This window comes from Neltuma alba, unplaced genomic scaffold (genome assembly GCF_004799145.2).
Source record: "Neltuma alba isolate B1F8T4 unplaced genomic scaffold, ASM479914v2 tig00010245_pilon, whole genome shotgun sequence".
Classification (NCBI taxonomy): Eukaryota; Viridiplantae; Streptophyta; class Magnoliopsida; order Fabales; family Fabaceae; genus Neltuma; species Neltuma alba.
Genome location: NW_021635173.1, coordinates 739,512 through 763,121, shown reverse-complemented (window position 1 = coordinate 763,121; position 23,610 = coordinate 739,512). Strand labels below are relative to the sequence as shown.

General features: G+C 33.9%; 1 protein-coding gene and 1 non-coding gene across 2 annotated transcripts; both read left to right on the top strand.

The window, feature by feature from the left end:
- Positions 1–14,781: 14,781 nt before the first annotated feature.
- Positions 14,782–22,711, top strand: LOC114755268 (callose synthase 12-like). The gene is given in 6 exon segments (XM_028944130.1): positions 14,782–14,872; positions 14,963–15,113; positions 15,485–18,640; positions 18,643–19,458; positions 19,461–20,810; positions 22,381–22,711. Coding segments are annotated over 3 exon segments (5,304 nt in total). The 5' UTR covers positions 14,782–14,872; positions 14,963–15,113; positions 15,485–15,489; the 3' UTR covers positions 20,798–20,810; positions 22,381–22,711.
- Positions 18,449–18,529, top strand: LOC114755280 (small nucleolar RNA J33). The gene has a single exon (XR_003741297.1). It is a non-coding gene; the product is annotated as a small nucleolar RNA J33 (small nucleolar RNA).
- Positions 22,712–23,610: the final 899 nt, after the last annotated feature.

Sequence of the window (23,610 nt, the reverse complement as noted above, 5' to 3'; positions counted from 1 at the left end):
GAAAACCTGCAGAAGGGAGCAATGAAATGATGGAGATATGGATAAATTAGTCGAAAGGTATTTAATGAAATATCATAAACATTATTAGAGCAAATTACTTATGATATTTAACTCTGCTTCAAAAACTGACTTCAGGAATCAAAATAAGGGAAAAGAGATAGACTTTCATCCCTCAAAAATTTCTAACCAAATGAGAAGAAAGGGGCATTTTTCCTTCGGTGCCCTCAAACTACACATTGACTCGTTTGCTTTTCTACTTTGCTTTCCTTCTTTTTTTTTCTGAAAAAATAATAGAAAAAATAATAGAAAAAGACCCCTGGATATATAAAATTGCGAAATGGGTTCTTGAAAAACTAAATTACCTCAACAGATCGGGTTCTAAATTGTAAATATCAAATCAAGGTGAAATGATGACAATGCCCCTCTGTTATTGAAAACCATTTATGAAGGCAGAAACAAAATTCATAGTGGGAGGAAGAAGAGAAGGAAGGGACGAAGTGTTTTGGAGCTTCTAAGCCTGCGAATTAAGTGAGTAATTTTTCTAACTACACTCTCCTTCTATTCTTCTATCTAAGATAGAGCAATGTGGTATTGTTCTTCAATTTTGTGAGTTCCATTGTTAGATACTGAGTGTTTTATATTGGTAAGGAGTGAGAGGTGAAGTTGATGATAAAAAATATTTGTTGGAGGAGGTTTTGATTAGTTTAAGATGGGATATTTTTGTTTTTATAGTCTGATAGTTCATCTAGGATTTCTGTAGGTATAGTTGCGATGGATAAGGGTCACGATGTGAGGAATGAGGCAATGGTTGTTAGTTTGAGTATGAGGTTTCAGTGGCTGTAGTAGATGGAGGGAATCAGAATGTTGTCGTTTTGAATGCTGAAGTCAAGGAAAAAAAACCAGACGGGACCAGTGAACCGGTCACCAGTCCGGTTTGGTTTGCCTAAACAATTGGTGCACAGTTGAATTGGTGGGAAACAGGTTCAACGGGTCAAAACCAGTGCTAAACCTTTTTTTTTTTTTTTACTAAGCCAGCTTAAAAATGATGCCGTTTTGTTCTTTTAAAAAAAATCTTAGCTAAATCTCCTTTGGCCCTTGCTCGCATCACAACTTCATCTTCCCAAATTTGAAAATCCCCTTCCCCCAAGTCGCAGAATTGCCTTACTCCTTCTCCCAGATTCCAGCCTTTCCCTACACCGGAATCCATAGCTTTGCTGACGGCGAATCTCCTAGTTTGGCTTTTCACTGACAATGACACCCAGTCATAAGTCTCCCTTGTCATTGATGCCCTGCTTCACCTTTACCATTCATTGGTGTCACGCTTTACTATTAGAACTCACATCAAAAGTTGCATAGCAAGTCATAGCTCACTAGCGTCATGGTTCACTATCACAACTCACATCAAAAGTTGCACAACAAGTCGTAGCTCACTGGCGTCATGCTTCACTGATGTTCTACTTCGCCTTTGCTGTTCATGGATGTCTGGCTTCACCTTCGGTCCATGCATTGAGTTGTGGCCTTCTGGGTAAGCTCAAAACCTTTCCCTTTTAGCTAGTTTGTGTTTTTAGGATTAAAAAGTTGTGTTATTCCTTCTTTCTCCCTGCGCTGTTGAGAGATTTGGGAAGGGAGGAGAAATTTTGTTGCTGAAATAATATAGCTTTTAATTCCTCTGGATTAATTGATTCTGAATATTGCATTTGCATATGGATATAAAATTAGCTTTTTATAGAATTCATGTTTCTCTTTTTGGCATTTGGAGGATAGAAAATCAAATATCAAAAATTGGGAGGGGGAAAGTTGTTTCTTTTTGCACAGTGATATTATTACTCTTACTTTTTCTCATTCAACTATTGATATTTCAGTCCAGGCCAATGATCTTAATGATGATTTTAATTTTGCATAGTGATGAAGATATGTATTTTATTAATGTTCACTTGGTATAATTAAACATTTAAATTACTTTGGTAGCTTCTTATATTTTTTTCAATGATTATTATTCATGAATTTGTTCTATTTTAATGTTGTTAATTGAATTTTATTATTTTAATATGGCCAGTCCGAGGTCCAACTAGTGACCCTTGACCCACTATCTAGACCAGTTTAGTTCTTGGACCGGTTTTTCGTTCCTTGGTTGAAGTTGTAAAACCCTAATATGAATTTAGTAAGAGAAGAGGTTGCTGGTTTTAATTTTCCTATGTAAATGATTGAGCTGATGGAATACAAGTACATTGAAGCTGATATATTGATTAAATGTGAATTATTGTTGCATGTTAGTATGAAAAATGAATTTCAATGATGGGGCAAGTTCTGGAAAGAAATTGTTCTATTATTTCTATGTTGGTGGGCATTTTAAAACAAATGGTGGAGAGATAAATATATCAGAGGGAGTGTGAGAATGAGCAATATAAAAAAATGGACAACTCTTCAAGAGTTATGGGGAATAATATCATAGTAGATAGGCAATAATGATAATAGGTGTGAGATTAAATACACAGTTAAGTTTGATGAGAAGGCATGATTGATCTTTATGATGAAGGTTATAGTTCCAATATGTTTAAATAGAATGATAGTAGTGCTTATCTATATATAGCAGCGAAAGGAAATGACAAGAGACCTAGAGCCATGAATGATGCAGTGATGTAAGTAATTATATTTTTGTAGTTGAATATTATTATTTGCTAATGAATTGTTGCTAATTTGCATAGAAATCTTGTTATTCTGCTTCTGGTGTTGCAATTCAAAGTTGCTATTAGGCAATCAATTGTTAGTAATTTAGTAGACTTGCTGTTTGAATACATAAACTTATAATTTCCATATCCAGACTTGTTATTTCACTATCTACAAATTTGTGTATCCAAACTTGTTATTCAATTTACTAGACTTGTAATTTTCATATAAAAACTTATTATGGAACTAACCAGACTTGTTTTTTTTGATATGCAAACAAGTTATTTAACTAAATAGTAATTTCTATATCCAGACTTGTTATTTCACTTACTAGAGTTATAATAACCGTATGCAAACTTATTATATGCTTCACTTACTAAGTGAAGTTGTCATTTCCATTAATATTGTTGTTATATCGATAATCAAACTTGTAATTTAAATATATGCTTCCTAACTTATTATTGTGGTGGCAAGATTGAGAATTTTCTTAGACTTTCATAAGGAATGAATGAAGCTCTGATGACCTTTGATATTGAATATAAGCCAGTGAATGTTGAGAATGGTGATAAATGTCTAGCTTATGAAGGAGGTGCATTAAGTGAGAGAAGTACATATAGTGGTATAGAGAGTCAGCAAACATTGAATGGTGAGATGAATTGTATAAAATGGGCAAGGGTTTTTTTTTTTGTAGGAGTGAACCAATATATTCCACATGCCAGTGCTTTAAGGGAGGCTGTGTACAATGTGACTAGAAACTCCCTCCAAAATGAGAGAAATTTTTTGTTTGCCTTTCATATCACTATCTCCTAATATGGCCAAAAACCCCTTCCTACATAGCAACCAACCATTGTGTGTCAGTTTCGATTCCGACACTCCTCTGATGCCATCATCCTTTTCCTGCAAACATTTAATGCATAGTCTTTCACCACCACATCTACTAACTAACTAGCAAGAATTCGGTTAACACTGGTTCTTTCGATCAAAATCCTTACTTCACAAGCATTAACTTCTTATTTTCAAACATCAACTTGTTATTTCCTATACAAAATTTGTCAATCTCTCAAAGTCGACTCCTTATTCCAAACTACTTATCATACTTGATATTTCTAATCATAAACTTGTCCTTTATAATTATGAACTTGTTATTTCTAATTATAAACTCCTCAAATTATAATAATCAGCTTTATTATTCTCAACTTGTTATTTCCTATTATAAACTTGTCATTTCCTATTATCAACATGTTAATTTCACATAGCAATCTTGTTATTCCCAACTACTCTATAAGATGTTATTCACTATAATAAACTTATTATTTTCTATTATCAACTTGTCAATTTCTCATTGCAATTTTGTTATTTCCAATTACTCAACAACTTGTTATTCCCTAATACAAACTTGTCATTTCTTATTATCAACATATCAATTTTCCGTTGCAATCTTGTTATTTCCAGCTGCTCAAAAACTTATTATTCCATATTATAAACTTGTCATTTCTCATTATCAACTTCTCAATTCTGCATATCAATCTTGTTATTCCCAACTACTCTACAACTTGTTATTTCCAACTACTAACATTATTAAATACCAGCTTTCATCTTCTCATTTACAATCACACAAACACTTTGTTGTCATTTCCCAAAGTAATGTTGTCATCTCCCAAACGGATCTTCTCATTCTCTGACCAGCCAAACATCATTCGCACGACTTATTTCACAGAAAAACATATATTTCACAACAAAACGTTGTTCGGCAGTCAATCACAATTGGGTTCTTCTACTTTCAAGCCCTAAACATATTTTCTCTCCTCAATGAATCACAAATACTTGCAGCAACCAACCCAAAGAAAATAAACTATTAAACTTACCACAATTAGTCGTCCAATGTCACTGCTAACTAAACACGATGGCCACTCAATTTGTGATGATGCCTTTGCCTTCTCCCTTACCTTCGACAATGCCAACAAATGAGTACTCTATTTGCCTCTCTCATAGCAAATACACACTTCTCTCACACAAGACTCCTCTTAGCGCTACTGTTAGAGCAAAATGGAAGCAAGATGCTACGTGAGAATAATATTTACAATTACTGAGGGGGAATGTTATCGATAGTGGGAAGAGTAGGCACATATAACATTTTTTTCCAAATTACTAAGGGGTATTATCGTCTTTTCACCATCACTTGGTGTCTACAATTTAGGACCCAGTCTGCTCAAGCAATTTAGTTTATTTAGGGACCCATTTCACAATTTCATATATTTAGGGGGTCTTTTTCTATGATTTTTAAAAAATAATATTTAACATGTTGAAATATTTTTCAGCACCACTTAGTACTCTAAAATATTTTTTTAATATTACCCAATATTTTAAAATAATTTTTGTTCTACTAAACACTCTAAAATATTTTTTAGTGCTATCTAGTACTTGGCATCCTACACATTGAAGTATTTTTAAGTATTACCTAATATCTTGAATTAAATTTTAATGCATTTAGTATCCTAAAATTATACACCAAAAATTACTTTAAATGAGTGTTACTAGAAACATATTTTGGAGGTGGTGGACGCATTAAAAATTAGTTGAGGATAATGAATGTTATTGGAAAAAAATAATTCAAGATATGAAATGCCAAATATTATGTGGTACTAAAAAATATTTTAGAGTGCTCAATATATGAAAATTATTTTAGAATATAGAGTGCTATTAAAAGAATTTTAAAATATTGAATGGTAATATAAAATATTTTAGGATGTGGAATACTATTTTTTTTTTAAATAATGACAAGGGGAGTCATTTTGCACCAAAACCAAAGAAAAAGAGGACATCGGAGTAAAAAAGTAAAGGAGGAAGTTGCTCTCAATCATACACATACAAAAACAAAAAGTAAACTAATAAAAAATCACCTAATAGAAGGGACTAATTTCTTAAAAAGTAATGAATGAAGATTCAAATCAAATTTTCAGTAAAATAAATATTCATATTTAATACCTCATAGTATTTCGAATAAAAACACTATATCCAAAAGAAGGGTACTTGTGCCTTAAAAAAGAATAAATTATAAATAAATTATTAAATTAAATTGTAGTTGGGATCTGGTGGAAATGGCATCCACCACCATTGACAAAATTCGCATTAAATCAACAACCTGCAAAGCCGGCGAAAAGTGTGACGCTGCCATCTGGGACGCACATGAAATGCTTTGTTGACTTGGAGGAACGATTTCTACACGTTAACTGGAGCCTCGTTTGACTCCACAATGAACATGCACTTATTTTTCAAAATTTTCGTAGGTAACACTCCATCTACTATGTTTTATAATTACATTTCATCAAAAGCTTTAAAATTATTTTTATTTAATTTACTTTTGTTATGGATATTAATTAAAAGATTCTTTTATCAGTTAAAAAAATTCAAGTCCAAAATGTGAGTATGCCCTGACATTTATATTAAACTAAAAGCTACTTATGCACTAGTAGGGAAAAAATTTTTTTTACACAACCTGACAACAGTATAAAAAATATGACTGTGGAATTTTTGTAAATATCAAGTTTTTAAACTGGTTCTGCATACAACCAATGTAAACTTTTTTTTTTAACTAGTTGTTTATGCAACTTGCGTAAAAAGTATTAAAAGTATTCTTTTAAAAAATTTTTTACAAGCGTTTAGATTGGTTTTACATATAATTGGTTTAAAATATACTTCTTACATGAGATATTTATTACAATCGGTATAAAAAGTTTTTAAAATATTTTTTTTTAAAAAAATATTTACAAGTTTTCAGAAGGGAGAAAAAGTAGCAAGAATTAGAATTTTTAGATTGATGAAAGGGGGGATTGTAAAGGATGCGATGCAACGAAGGAGGAAGAGGTGACGAAAGACCTAATTTGAAAATATGCTTTTTCACTTTTAGAGCGCGTCATCTTCTTTAAGTTTATTGACTTTTTCATAAATCTGTGATCACTCCATCTAGATCTATATCTATCCATCTAATTTGTGCTCATGGTATTAAGATTTGTGCTTGTTGTATTTTGTGCTTTCTCAAACTCTCATTGTGATGTCGTTAAGATGCTCATATTTGCCTACACCTATACTCGTCTTCATTAGAGTCATATTTGTCTTGAGTTTATTCTCTTTTTATATTTGTCTGTTTAATGAATAATTTCAAACTTTGTTTATCAAATATATTTTTATTGTATACTCTTGTGCTATTTTTTAAAATCACAGCTTCTTGTAAGATTTTATCATATCTCATAAAATTCAAAATCATTTTTTATTTTTTATTTTATTTTTTTAGACCAGTTAAAATAACAGCTAATCTTAAAAGTAACATTTTCTACATTGATTTTGCAACTAATGTAAAAAGAGGAGATTTTTAACACTGGCCGTTTCTACATTGAGTATAACTTTGCTATCAAATTCTAATTCTAACCAGCGTAAAAGATTTTTTTTTTCTAGTAGTGATAACATTACGAGATTGTATATTCATAAAAGAGAGAAGAAAATCCATCTGATAAATTTTTTTAGTTTTTTTAAATAATATTTAACATGAAAGTAAAAATATGTTTATTTGATTAAAAACTACTACGTATGAGTATTAATATAAAAGTCATATAACTAATTTTGAGAGATTAATAAAATTAATTAAGTTAGTTATTATAACAAATACGTGTTGTATCTCTTAAATTTTCCTATTTATGACTTATTATTAGGATGCAATGTTATTGGGTGCTATTAAACTATCAATGCTATCTCAAAACGAAGGGAAGGCGTCTCAACTTCTCAAGGCCTCCCCCAATAAACCACATTTTGGGACATGTGTTTTTTTTTAATTTAAAAAAATGGATTCAACGTTCATTACATTAATTAATGAACATAATATAGGATATATTCCATTTTATTTTATCTTTATATTTTTAATATTTTCTATATTAATAATTTTTTATGCACCCATCCCCTTTTACATAGTAGGTTACACATGCGCACATTATTATATCAAAGCAAGGTAAGATTTTTTTTTTTTTGGACCTGAATGCAAGGTAAGAATCCTGGACCTCATGCAAGCAAGTAAAGAGATGGTGTTACCCATGAGACACTTATGATTGGTTTTTATAGGATTAAGCTGTAAATTTGTTTCAAAAATTTTTGTTCAAGAGTATTGGGTGTCTAAACGTTTTTCCGATATAAATTTACTTTGAAAATTTAAAATCATAACAATATTACTTTCTACAGTTAAAAATGTTAATAATTAATATTACTCCTCCGGTCCTAATTATAAGACCCAATTGACTTATTTGAGGAGATTAAGGAAGTAAGTTAAATTGGTTATTTATAATAAATAAATGTTGTTATTCCTAAAATATCCTTGCTAATTAAGTATATTGGCTAAAACTATCATTATTAGAAGGATTATCTTGGAAAAAAATACATAAATATAAGAGAGAAAATGGATTGGGTCTTATAATTAGGACCAAATAAAAAGTCAAATTGGGTCTTATAATAAGGACCGGAGGAGTATTATTTTAATGACCAACATTATTTTTCTAATGATAAGGGGTAATATTGTTATAATGTTAAACTTTTGGCCAAATTTGTTCAAAAAGAATTTTAACGCGCCCAACACTATTAAGTGAAAACTTTCTTGACAAATTTGCTAACCTATATCTATATCAATATCAATACGGTTAAAGTTAAATTTTGTTCTATAAGTTTTCGTATAAGAACTATGGGTATTTGAAAGTTTTCATTCAATTAATATTACCTCAAAAATGTTAAGAAGAGAGAGAATATTAACCGTCAATATTATTTTTAAATGGTTAGGGCGATTTTTTTTTTTTGATACTTCGAAGACTATTTAATTCAACAAAAACTTTCCAATACTTAGAACTCCTACGCAAATATATACAGGGTAAAATTAGGCCTTAACCCATTTTTTTTAATATAGGAACCTTGGCCCATGGTAATAGTTAAAGAAGTTAAAATAATTATAGCATTTTAACACTCACTTTTAAAATAAAAATATTATTTAAAAAATTAAAAGAATAAAGTTTATTAATTTAATTCCCTGAGGAATGATGATTCAAGATCTCATAAGACGTTAGCACCACATCGAAGTCTCATCACAGCTTAAAATTTCAAAGTTAAATACTTATTTTTTAAATATTTTAATATTAAAAATATTTAAAATTGTAAAAATATTATAATAACCGAGATTCTTCGCGTCATTTTCCCTTTCATTCTCTCTCATCCGCGGGACCTGGTTGGTCCCGGCATGGGTGATCGGTTTGGTCAAAAAATAGAAAAAATCCGGACAGAAGCGCTAAACGGTTAAGGAAAAGGACCTGCAAGGTGGGGCCCACATATAGGCCGGAGCCATGCCGCCACTTTGCTTTCAAAATTCAAATTTATTTCCGGGTTGCATCCGCGTAGCGTGCCCACTTCAGTTTCATCCGTCTCTTCGTTTTCAGACATCCCCCGCTGGCTTCCTGACATTTTAAAAGAGGAAAATGACATTTGAACATTTTAAATTGAATAAAATGACATTTGAGACTTTAAAAGCTTTTAATTATACATAAAAATTACATATTTTGTTTTCATAAACTGAAAAAATAAAATCCTTAATTTTATCAAATTAAATATATGTTTAATTTTTTTAGATTTAAATATTTAATTTAAAAATGATATTAATAGTTTTTCACTAATATTTAACATTGTTATTTTTTTAAAAGCAACGACCCTTATAAAGAATAACTATAAAGATATGTTGAAATTAAATATTTAAATTAAATTCTTTTTATTTTTTACTATTGCTTTTTTATATTTTTTTTAATTTGATCTAGAGTTTTGTCTTTCGATTTTTAGAATGTAAAGAGTTTTCGTTTCTCCCAGCAAGTAGGCTTCTCGAGATTTAAATTTATGTTTTTCTTTTTGTAGGAGTAAAACAACTTATCACCTCAAATAAGAACTTGTTGATTTTTTTTTTCACATTTTGAAATTAAAGTTCACTATATTGATGTAAAAGAAAACTTATAACATATTATTTATGGGAGAATGACCAGTAAAAGAAGTTGAAAATTACTAAATTTCAAATCAGGTTTAGTAATAACACTTTATTTGGTGTTAATAATACTAAATTTATAAATAAAAATAAATTTTTGTTAACATCTCTTATTTGGTATTTACAAATTTTTAGCTTTCTTTTTTTATCAATTTTCTATTATTTATAATCATAAAGCTCCTCTTACGAAGGAAATCAAGATCCTTACCAAGAATGTGCTTCTCTTGAGAAAGATTTCTCCTCCAAAACACTTGGTTAGAACTTACACGTGTTAATACCATGCCTAATGAAATGATCCAAAAAAACAAAAACAAAAAAAGAAGAAAAAGGAATCAACAAATACATACGGTATGATGATCAATAATCATAACATTCATAAAAATTTAGTAAGCTTTGTTTTTTTACTTGTAAGTCTGCACTCACTTAACGATAACTCTTCCCTCTTTTTTTTTTTTTTTTAAATTACAAACTGCAAGCAGTAGCTTGATAAAAGTAAACGAAAGAGCCTATCACTTAGCAATCTTGTCCTTGCTTATCCTCAAGCAGCATGCTCCAGTAGTCAGACGGTGCATTCGGCACCTAAGCAACTATCTCTGATTTTTTTGTCCTTTTTTAGCTGTATAATCAGCACAGCGAAGAATCTCTCTTCTTGTCCTATGAATCTCCACTTTCCAATCTGCAAAGAGCATATCTCTAATTTTCAAAATATTCTCCTGTAAAGGATGATCTGTATCAAAATCCCTCATCGAGAGATTAAAAGCCTCAATAGAGTCCGTGTATATTTAATTTTTTTTTGGTTACAGTATAGGTATCTTCCTATTGAAGGTAATCTCATTCGAGGCACTATCGGGCACTAAATGTGGGTACCTCTCCTAGTGAACCTTAGTTCACCACGTTGTGAGAGACTAGCCTCTTCTGCTAGACCTAATCTTGTTGTGTATATCTAATTTTCACATTTGGATGCTGAAGTTGTTGACAAACTTGTAACCCGTATTGAATTGCCATTAGCTGAGCTTCTAACGTGGAATGAAAGCCTAACTTTCTATGAAAGCCCATGACCCAATTGCCCTTACCATCATGTAGCACTCCCCTGCAAGCTGCTTCATTATAAGGTTGCCGTATCGAACCATCCACTGCTACTCTCACACTACCATTGCTCAGCGGGGTCCTTCTCTTTTCCTCCTGTTATCCATCGTGAAACACTTGATGTCTCAGAGTATTATTTACCACATGTTCCATCAAACTATGATAGCGCCTATGAAGTAGAAGAGATCATGACAAAGATTAACGGTTTATCTAGATCAAAGAAAATGAGGAGTGACTTGGAAAATGATAGAACAAAAATGACAATTGAGTATACTCTATTCAAATGAAAGTAAAAAGTTTTAAAAAGGTTACTAAATATACGTCTGGTACCATAAACAAACCTTAAATGTAAGAATACACATGCAAATTTCAAAAAGTTGTAAAAATGTCACGATAGTTAACAATTGTAATGTTGATAATTTGTTTGACTGAAGATGATAACGTGAATCCTAATATGACTTAGAGACTCTGGTTAAAAAAGAGCGATTGTGTAGATATACTTATAAACTTTTCTCAAATGTGTATTTGACATTATAAACAAACATTGGGTGTAAAAATACCTATAATCATTCCAAAGAACCATAAAATGTTACAGTTGTTTAATTCATGAAAAATTACCGTCTAGTTAAAACTTTTAACCAAATAAAGTGACATAAATACTAAGTTAGCATTTGAGTCTTCTTCCTTTAAGTGCAACTCCTTTATCCTTACAAATAATCATGTTTCTGTCTCCCCTAAAGAGAAGAAGAAAAGTAGAAGCTCTCCATGATACTCACTCCTTCATTTCACCTCTCTCAATCTCTCTTATTCTAAGAATAATAATGCTACTCTCTCAGCTCCACTCTAGTCTTCATTAACAAGTATCTAGAGTGTGATAGGAGTAATTGGGAGAGAGTAGCATTGTGCTTCTTAGAAAAAGAGAGACTTAGATGGATGAAATGAAAAAGTAAGTTTCATGAAAAATTTTAGCTTCTCTTCAATGAAGATGCAATAGTGAGGAGAGAACGTTGTTAGGATTGGAGGGAGATTGAAACGCAATCATTTGAAAGGAAAAGGGAGTTGCACTTGATTTGTTCATGAGTGTAAGTTCATAGGATTATTTGTACCTTAACCCATCTTGTTTTTAAGATGAATGGGACATGATGTCCATTTATAATCATAAAGCTAAATAACAAAGCAAAAATTCTCTTGAAAATCAGTACATGTTTCAACTAACACATATATAGGAATTTATTAATATTAAAGAATTCATTAAGCCCACCGCGGAACAAATAAGGTTACATGTTTGAATATTTGATGGGGTGTGGGAGTTATCTTTCCTATGGATTCATGGAACAGGTGGTGTGCTCCTGTATTCAAAATGTAATACTACCTTCGGTCCTAATTATATGAGCCAGTTGACTAATTTGAAAAGATTAAGAAAGTAAGTTAAATTAGTTATTTGTTCTAAATATGTGTTGTCTTTCCTAAAATATCCTTATTAATCAAATGTATTGACTAGAACTATTATTATTAGAAGGTTACTTTGGAAAAAAATGTGTAAATATGAGAGACAAAGTGGATTGGGGTCTTATATTTAGGACCAAAATAAAAATCAAACAGGGTCTTATATTAAGGACCGGAGGTAGTGTGTGTGTGTATATAATATCTGTGTGTATTTGTGTGTGAGCGTGTGTGTGAGATTATTAACAAAAAAAAATTAATCCTAATTTTTCACCAAAGGAAAAAAAAAAATCCTAAACCCCGTTTTAGATAGAATAACTCATTGAATAATGTTTATGTCTTCAGCTCAAAAAAAAGAAGAATAATGTTTATGTCAAATATGATAAAAATAACAAAGGAATATAGATGAACAGATAAAAGTATAATATAAATAGCAATAGTAGTATAAAAAAATGATTCAGGGGAAGATCTTGGTTATTTCTAACAATAAATTTTTACTCGTTATCTCTCATATACTTATTTCACAAGTAATAATATAATTAAAAAATATGTGTATATCTTATAATTAAAAAATACATATATATCTTACACATTTATTATTCTTAATTAAATTTAACTGCTATTTTAAACTACAAGACTTGAGTAATTATTTTTCATAATAAGGGACAGAGGAAGCATAAAAATCTTAATCTTTATTTTTGGCATAAATTGAATTCATTTAAGAATAAGAATTAATTTAATATGTTATAATATTTTATTAGTAATTGAGGCTGTTTGTCCTACCTTCATTGGCCTGGCACGAATTTTTTTTTTTTTCCAAAGAGAATATGAGTGAAAGAAAAAGCCCTCACTTGCATGTGAGGAATCCTTGAAACAAGGCAAAGCAAAGGAACTTTAATTATTGTTCATTGCTTATTAGAATATCCTTTTCAGAGGATATTACACCAAAGCTAATCTCACACACTGCCTCAAAAGCTTTATTATCATCATCATCATAAGTCGTTCATATCTTCCTTTTCTTTTCTTTTGTGATTTTTTTTTTTCTTTGTTGGAATCACACAAAGACCTGAATCTTGCTTTTGTCTCCAGAAGTTTTTTTTTCCCCTTTTCCCTTTTGCACTTTTTGTGTTGGCGAAATTTATGCATGCATGAGGGTACAAGAACGCGACATTTTATATTGGGATTTTTTTTTTGCAGCGAGTTAAAAAAATTGCTAAGAAAAAAAGGTCAAACTCGTGACGTTTCATTTACAAAAAACAAAAAAAGTTTTCATATTATAAGATTATAAGATTATTGGATATCAAAAGTATTTTTATTCAAATTTAAAATATCGTGTTTAGTATGTAAGAGTCCCTTAGACAAAAGTACCTATGTAATAATTTTTGCTCACTCATCATATTTCCAGGCTTAAAATGGGGAGAAATATGAAGAGAGTGATCTTTGTTTTATCATTCTTGGTAAGTGCGGAGTTCTTTCTGTTATCCTATCTCCGTTTTTTATTATAAGAGCTTGTTGAACTTTTAATTTAGTCCTAAATATGAGATTCCAATTCACTTTGTCTTTCATATTTTTTTTTTCAAAGTAATCTTATGATAGTTGCACATATTAAATATTTCATCAAATAGTAATTCTAACTAATATCTATGATTAACAAGGGTATTTTAAAAAAGATATCATTTATTTATAACAAATAACTAATTTAACTAGTTTCATTAATTTTTTTAAATTAGTCAACTAAGTCTTATATTAAAGAGTGGGATAATATAAGATTTGACATGACTGAAATTTATAAATTTAAAATTATAATTTCACCTTATTAAAATGGAAAAATATCTATGATATAATTACTTTTATAAAATTTTATAATATAAAATAAATATATTGAATTGAAATGGAGAATGAATTAAATGCAGTGAATTGGTGATTAATTTGACATTGACATCGTCACATTTGCCGCGGTGATTCTAATGTTGACCATTGGTTGATCATGCACCAAAAATAATTTATAAATATAAATTATAATTAATGCATTGTCATTGATATCCCGATTTTCTTAACCATTTTTTTGTTGACCTGATTTCTTAAATAAATTAAATCATGTGTATTTTGGCGGTATTTAAAAAAAAATTGTATACTCATTCCCTTGTTCGTTTCTCAAATGTACTAACGTTTCCTTATGTAGTTTCTTTTAAAAAATTGGGAACATTGTCAAAAATTCTTGATTAAAAAATTAATTATACACTGGTAAACTCATATTCTTGAACAGATTCAACTCATTTTCAAATGAGTGTAATTTTTTTTTAGTTGTGTGCAACATATTTTTGCAAATGGCAGAATACTTGGAGAGAAGTTATATTTGTCTTCTTAAATAAAGTTCAAATACACTTAAATAATTAATTTTTTTTATTTAATCAGAAATTTTGGGCAATTTTTCCAATTAAGTTCTTATAAAAAGGAAATTGTGTTGCAAATTACAAGTTTTTGTTTTCTTTTTGCTTGGTCAAAAACGCGAATTCCCATCTCCTCCGGCACCGTTGGTAGCCAACCTTCTTACAGCAAAGTACCTGTTTGAACGCCAGCCGCTGCCGCACAACTTCTTTGTTCCTTCTCAAAAAAGACACGCCGGTGAGCTTCTTCTTCATTTCCAAAAAGACACTCCGTTGTACCTTCCTCTTCGATCTGGTAATCATCGTTGCTCCTTCTTCTGTACTCCAGTGATCCTTCATCTTCTCCGTTGGCCGGCGACTCGTGGTCGTGGTTTGTGGCTTCTGCTCTCCTCCACTCGAGTCATCCTTCTCCATTTTCTGTTTTTTCTTTGTGCTCGTGGTTCTTCCTTCTTCGTGGCCTGATTCGTCTTTTGTTCGTGGTATTGCTTCTCCCTATATTCCTTCCAAATCCCAATCTGGGAATGTATTGTCAATGGTGTCTGTGTGTTTTTTCTTCTGATATTCATTTGCTGATTATTTGAGAAGATAGCAGTGAAGTGAAGGTCTGGTGAATTTATTTTGACGAGTTAGTGTTTAATTGTGAATCCACGATACAAGACATTAAGAAAAGCCATCTGCTATCAATTTCCTTGAGGACAGGGCTCAGTTTTTTCAGATCAGTATCACTGATGAGCCAGCATATAGTCCCTGAATTTTTTTTCCCCGTTATAATTATTTAATTATCATGTTTGTTCTGCTCCTTCTCTTCTTCCTCTCATTCACTCTTTTTTTCTCTTTTTCTCTGCTCCAGATGCTATGAATCTGCGCCAACGTCACCCCCCAGCTTCCACTCAAAGCCGGCCCCGGCCGTTGCCGGAAGATGAAGTTTACAACATCATTCCCGTTCACAATCTCCTTGCTGACCACCCTTCTCTCCGGTTCCCGGAGGTGCGCGCAGCCGCAGCTGCTCTCCGTGCAGTTGGTGACCTCCGTAAGCCCCCTTTCACTCAATGGCTGCCTAACATGGACCTTCTCGACTGGCTCGGCCGTTTCTTTGGCTTTCAGAGGGAAAATGTTCGGAACCAGCGGGAGCACCTAGTGCTCCACCTTGCAAATGCCCAGATGCGCTTGACCCCTCCTCCTGATAACATTGACACTTTGGATGGCACTGTTCTGCGAAGGTTCCGGAAGAAGCTCTTGAAGAACTACACCAATTGGTGTTCTTATTTGGGAAAAAAATCCAACATTTGGATTTCCGATCGCCGAGGGGCCTCTGATGAGCGGCGAGAGCTGCTTTATGTCTCGCTCTATCTCCTGATCTGGGGTGAGGCTGCTAATCTCCGGTTTGTCCCTGAATGCCTCTGCTATATTTTCCATCACATGGCCATGGAGTTGAACAAGATCTTGGAGGATTACATAGATGAGAATACCGGCCAGCCCGTGATACCTTCAACTACCGGGGAGAATGCATTCCTCAACTGTGTGGTTAAACCCATTTATGAAACGATGAAGGCTGAGGTAGATAGTAGCAAGAATGGAACTGCTCCTCACAGTGCTTGGAGAAATTACGATGATATGAATGAATATTTTTGGAGTAGACGGTGTTTTGAGAAGCTGAAGTGGCCTGTTGATGTCGGAAGCAACTTTTTTGTGACATCCAGCAGGGCCAAGCATGTGGGTAAGACAGGTTTTGTGGAGCAGAGATCGTTTTGGAATTTGTTCCGGAGTTTTGATAGGCTTTGGGTGATGCTGATACTGTTTCTCCAAGCGGCAATTATTGTTGCTTGGGAGCAGAAGGAATATCCTTGGCAAGCATTGGAGGATAGAACGGTACAGGTTCGAGTTTTAACAATTTTCTTTACTTGGAGTGGTTTGAGGTTTTTGCAATCTTTGCTTGATGTAGGGATGCATTATAGGTTGGTTTCAAGGGAGACTATGGGTCTTGGAGTGAGAATGGTCCTCAAATGTGTTGCTGCTGCTGCCTGGATTGTTGTCTTTGGTGTATTTTATGGGAGGATATGGTCGCAAAGAAACCGAGATAGGAAGTGGTCAGCTGAAGCAAATAGGCGGATGACGAATTTTCTTGAGGCTGCCCTTGTTTTTATCATTCCAGAGCTACTAGCTTTAGCTCTCTTCATAATTCCTTGGGTCAGAAATTTTATTGAGAAAACAAATTGGAGGATCTTTCACATGTTATCCTGGTGGTTTCAGAGTAGATCTTTTGTTGGTCGTGGTTTGAGAGAAGGCCTGGTAGATAACATTAAATACACCTTGTTCTGGATTGTGGTGCTTGCCACTAAGTTTTGTTTCAGTTACTTCCTTCAGATTAAACCCATGATTGCTCCATCAAAAGCAGTATTGCACCTTAAGAATGTTGAGTATGAATGGCATGAGTTTCTTCGCAACAGCAACAGACTTGCCGTTGGCCTTCTGTGGCTTCCTGTTGTTTTGGTCTATTTGATGGATATTCAGATTTGGTATTCAATATATTCATCTTTAGTTGGGGCAGTTGTGGGGTTGTTTGCCCACTTGGGCGAGATTCGAAATATGCAACATCTGCGATTGAGATTCCAATTTTTCGCTAGTGCCATCCAGTTTAATCTTATGCCAGAGGAACAATTGTTAAATGCAAGGGGTACACTGAAGAACAAGCTTAAGGATGCTATCCATAGGTTGAAGCTCAGGTATGGGCTTGGGCAGCCCTATAGGAAGCTTGAATCTAACCAGGTTGAGGCGACCAAGTTTGCATTGATATGGAATGAGATAATTATGTCTTTCAGGGAGGAGGATATCATCTCTGACCGAGAGGTTGAGCTCCTGGAACTCCCACCAAACTCTTGGAATGTTAGGGTGATACGTTGGCCATGCTTTCTTCTTTGCAATGAGTTGTTGCTGGCGCTTAGTCAGGCCAAAGAATTAGTTGATAGTCCTGATAGGTGGCTTTGGAAGAAGATAGGCAAGAATGAGTACAGGCGCTGTGCTGTCATTGAAGTCTATGATTGTATCAAGTACTTGATCCTTGAGATTATCAAACCTAATAGTGAAGAGCATTCTATTGTGACAGTCTTGTTTCAAGAAATTGATCACTCACTTGAGATCGAGAGATTCACTAAAACATTTAAGACAACTGCACTGCCCCAGCTACACAGCAAGTTGATTGTACTTGTTGAGTTATTGAACAAGCCCCAGAAAGACTCTAACAAGTTGGTGAATACTCTTCAGGCCCTATATGAGATTGCCATCCGAGATTTTTTCAAGGATACAAGGAGTGCTGCTCAACTACTTGAGGATGGCTTGGCTCCACGCAATCTGGCTTCCTCAGGAGGTTTACTATTTGCTAATGCCATTCAGTTGCCTGATACCAACAATGAGAACTTTTATCGGCAGATTCGACGCTTACACACAATTCTTACCTCCAGAGATTCAATGCAAAATATTCCCGTAAATCTTGAAGCCAGGCGACGGATTGCATTTTTCAGTAACTCACTTTTTATGAATATGCCCCATGCTCCTCAGGTTGAGAAAATGATGGCTTTCAGTGTTTTGACCCCTTACTATAGTGAAGATGTCTTATTCAGCAAAGAACAACTAAGAACTGAGAATGAAGATGGTATTTCGATCCTGTACTATTTGCAGACTATATTTGATGATGAGTGGAAAAATTTTATGGAAAGGATGCGGCGAGAGGGGATGATGAAAGACAGTGATATATGGACTGACAGACTCCGAGATCTGAGGCTTTGGGCATCTTACAGAGGTCAAACACTATCTCGGACTGTTAGAGGAATGATGTATTACTATCAGGCCCTTAAGATGTTGGCTTTTCTAGATTCTGCATCAGAAATGGATATTCGAGAAGGCTCACGTGAACTGGGTTCAATGAGGCGAGACAGTTTGGATGGTTTCAACCCTGAAAGGTCTCCTTCCTCTAAGAGTCTGAGTAGAGCCAGCAGTTCAGTGAGTTTGCTGTTCAAGGTCATGAATATGGGACTGCTTTGATGAAATTCACATATGTGGTTGCTTGCCAGATTTATGGAACTCAAAAGCAGAAAAAGGACCCTCGTGCTGATGAGATATTGTATCTAATGAAAAATAATGAAGCCCTTCGAGTTGCCTATGTTGATGAGGTTTCCACTGGAAGGGACGAAATGGAGTATTACTCTGTTCTTGTCAAGTATGACCAACAATTGGATAAGGAGGTTGAAATATATCGAATAAAGTTGCCAGGTCCCTTGAAACTTGGAGAAGGAAAGCCAGAAAATCAAAACCATGCTGTCATCTTTAGCCGGGGTGATGCTGTTCAGACCATTGATATGAACCAGGACAACTACTTTGAAGAGGCACTTAAAATGCGGAATCTCTTGGAAGAATACAAGCACTATTATGGGATTCGGAAGCCTACTATTTTAGGAGTCCGAGAACACATTTTTACTGGTTCTGTTTCCTCTCTTGCTTGGTTCATGTCAGCTCAAGAAACAAGTTTTGTGACCTTAGGGCAGAGAGTTTTGGCAAATCCTTTGAAAGTCAGAATGCATTATGGTCATCCAGATGTGTTTGACAGGTTTTGGTTCTTAACTCGAGGTGGTATCAGTAAAGCTTCTAGAGTGATCAACATAAGTGAAGATATTTTTGCTGGCTTTAATTGTACTCTCCGTGGAGGTAATGTCACACACCATGAATACATTCAGGTTGGAAAGGGTAGGGATGTTGGGTTGAATCAAATATCTATGTTTGAAGCCAAGGTTGCTAGTGGAAATGGGGAGCAAGTTTTAAGCAGAGATGTCTACAGTTGGGCCATAGGCTTGATTTCTTCCGTATGCTCTCTTTCTTCTACACTACTGTGGGCTTCTTTTTCAACACAATGATGATTGTTCTCACTGTATATGCATTTTTATGGGGCCGGCTCTATCTTGCTCTCAGTGGTGTTGAAGCTTCTATGGAGAGTAACAGCAATAACAATAAAGCACTTGGTACCATTTTAAATCAGCAGTTCATCATCCAACTTGGTATTTTCACTGCCCTGCCCATGATTGTGGAGAACTCCCTGGAGCACGGGTTCCTTCAAGCTATCTGGGATTTCCTGACAATGCAGCTCCAGCTTTCATCAGTTTTCTACACATTCTCTATGGGCACTCGTAGCCATTTCTTTGGCCGGACTATCCTTCATGGTGGGGCAAAGTATCGGGCGACTGGTCGTGGCTTTGTTGTAGAGCACAAGAGTTTTGCAGAGAACTATAGACTATATGCCCGGAGTCATTTTGTGAAAGCCATTGAATTGGGGCTGATTCTTGTAATTTATGCATCACACAGTCCTGTAGCAACTGACACATTTGTTTATATAGCCCTGACCATCTCTAGTTGGTTCCTAGTTGTATCATGGATTATGGCACCATTTGTGTTCAATCCTTCAGGTTTTGATTGGCTAAAGGCTGTTTATGACTTTGATGATTTTATGAACTGGATTTGGTTCCATGGAAGTGTGTTCGCTAAAGCTGAACAGAGCTGGGAAAGATGGTGGTATGAAGAGCAAGATCATTTGAGGGTAACTGGACTTTGGGGGAAGTTATTGGAGATAATTTTGGACCTTCGGTTCTTCTTTTTCCAGTATGGAATTGTTTATCAGCTAGGTATTGCTGCTGGAAGTACCAGTATTGCTGTTTACTTGTTATCTTGGATCTATGTGTTTGTTGTCTTTGCGTTCTATGTGGCAGTATCATATGCACGGGACAAATATGCAGCAAAAGATCATATCTACTATCGGCTGGTTCAGTTTCTTGTCATTATCCTTGTGATACTTGTGATAATTGCCTTGCTGGAATTTACTGAATTGAAGTTTGTGGATATTTTTACAAGCATGTTGGCGTTCATTCCCACAGGATGGGGCCTCATATTGATTGCCCAGGTATTCCGGCCATTCCTGCAGTCATCCATCATCTGGAAGGGGATTGTTTCTGTGGCTCGCCTGTATGATATATTATTTGGAGTCATTGTCATGGCTCCAGTAGCATTACTGTCATGGTTGCCAGGGTTTCAGTCTATGCAGACCAGAGTTCTTTTCAATGAAGCATTCAGCAGGGGCCTCCGGATATTCCAGATTATTACAGGGAAAAAGTCTGCGGTCTAACTTGTGACTTGAGGTAATATTTGGTCATGCATTTACTGGAGCTTTTTGTGTAATTACTTGTAATTTTGGTGTGGCTGATCTTGTTTGTGGATATTTTGTTAGTAAAGTTTAACAAGACGGATAAACCTTTTTTGACCTGGAACCATGTCTCCAATCCTTGTGCAACTGAGGGTCTAGATTCCGAATATGAGCGAACAGTTTATCTTCAGCTTGTAAATGGTTAAGTGGGAAATAGATATCATCATCACATGTTAAGTATGGCACTGGTACAATTTTGAGCCAGTTCTGTATTTACATGGAGAATTAGTTTGTAAATGTTACGCCTTATACTATCTTTAAGAAACATAATCGGGGATCACTGAATGTTTCCTAATACGGTTTCTACAAAGCTACATGTATAGTTAACTCATAAATACGTGAATTCTGAATTATTAATATTTTAGGCCTTCAGACATGTTCTTGCTAAAAAGTTGTGGGGAGGACACCGGTTTTGCTTTGGTCTTTTACACAAGAATCCATCCATTTTGTCTCCTAAATTAAACCTTGTCCTTGTTTTTTTTTTTTTAATTATTTAAAAACCAAAATGCCTGAATTAATGCTCAATTTTTTGGTTAAGAAGTTATTACTAGTTAAAACATCCCATTAAATGCTGGGGTAATTGTGAAAGGGTGGTATAAAATATTTTACACACTAATCACATCTAATTAATTAATTCAATTAATTTTCTTAATTGTGGGAATTAGTTAAAAAGGGGTCCCGTATTTACGGTCGGGGTAGTAAAAATATTCTTTTATATACTCTCAGGAGCATTTTGGTTTTATGCCAGTAGTGTCGAACGAGGTCACTGCTGTGAAGTTGGCCCTTCAAGTCCTTGCCACTAATGGAGAACCTCATGATTCTATTCATATATATTTGTTTTTATGGCGTGCCAGACTCCTCCTTTTTTTTTTTTTTTCGCAACTACAATTGTGGTTTAATTTAATGCCCAAGTAAATAGAGGAAAAGAACTGAAGAGAATACTAATTGCCCCTCACAAGTCCCCACATACTAATTGACAGCAAGACTGCATTTTGATTAGTAAATACCCATATCATAACTAAATACTCTTCACATTAACTGGGATGGCTATGCCTTTTTCTTTGGCCATGGAGATATGGCTATACAGAGTCTTCTATTGTTGCCTTTTCCTTTAGAAAAGGAGTTCTAATCCTCTGAACCTTGTGTCTGTTCTTGCATTTAACTTCTCTCCTCTTCGGTGCCCCTCATTTATTTGTTAGGGTATCTGCAGCAAGTTCCATTCCCTTTTAGGAGTTTTCAGGTGTTAAGATACCAAGCTAATGACATGGCAATTATTGAGGAAGTAAAATGGCGTTGTCGGATTAAGGGGATAAAACTTCTTGTTTAGGTTGGCAATTGAAAACCGTGACAAAAGTATTATTCAAGCTGATAAAGTTGATGAAATGATGTAATGTTGAGTATTTTTGGATGGCAATAGGCATCTTGTGTATCTCTATACTAAGCATTTAGAAATATGTGATCAGAACTTGCTTCTTTTGGACCTAAGGGTAGCATGTTGTTTGCAGGTTTGGCATCAGAATGAGACGAAGCCATAGAAGACAGAGAATAGAAGGCCTTGAGTTTATAGACTTTCTTCTTTAGATATGCATACATTTTATGTTGGAGTTAAGAGCTTTGATTTTTTCTTTTCGGCCAGAAGTTAGTAGCTGTGATTATATTTTTGTTAATTAATATTCGTTGTGGGGAAGAATGCCATTTCTTCCTTTTTCTTTCGCTTTGGCTGTATTTGTTATTGTAATTAATCAATAGTCAATTCCTTTTGCGATTTAACATCCCCAGTTACTCGAAACCAAAGGAAGTACAGTTTTGGTTGAATCATGGCTTTTTATATTTCTTCCCTTTTTTTTTTTTTTTTCCCCTCCTTGGGTAAGTTTCATGTTTCACAGCAATCTTGAACACCTTGTAGACAGACACAAATTTTGGAAAGACAGATTTGTTATGACAAGGAGGTTACTTTGAGATTGGGTGTTTTCGCAGGCATTTTATTGAACACCTTGTGATCAATGTGAACACCATGGTCCTCACAGGTCCATTATAGCAATCAGTTAGCCTGGAAAAAAACTATCCCGATGTCTTAACCCGCCCGCATAATTTCAAATCAAACAACGGTGCCTATAAATTTAAACTACGTTTCTATTATGTTTGACTCAATTCACATTAATTTTTTTTTGTAATTTAATAAAAGAATGTTTGGTATAACAAGAAATTTTTTTTTAAAATGACTTTACATTAGTTGAGGTAAAATTCTTCAACATATTTATTTTGTATATTGTAATATTATTTTTAAAATCCTGGTTTGATTTTTATCTAAATATCTCCTAAGATTATGATCTTGGATGACATTTCTGACAATTTTGATAGTATTGAGAAAACTAACTTATAATTTTGAAAACATAAAAATGTTTGTATTGTAACACTGGTGATCTGATTTTTTTTATTTGGATGTCTTTTTGGATAGAGTTTTTATATATAAAAAGATTGTAGTTACTAGCAGTATAATCTAGTGATAGGGATGTCTATAAGTGGAAAGTTGCAGATTTGATGTTGTCTGTAATTTCAATCTGGTAATGCATGTTCCTTTAATTAAAAAATATTGATGCATTATATGTGTGTTGAAACTTCAATATCTTGTGGTTCCCACATGAGAAAGTTTTTGTGTTAACAGTATATTTTGGAATTTTGGAACCTTTGCGTACATGTAGAGTTGTAGACACTAGCCAATGCAGCATATGGTC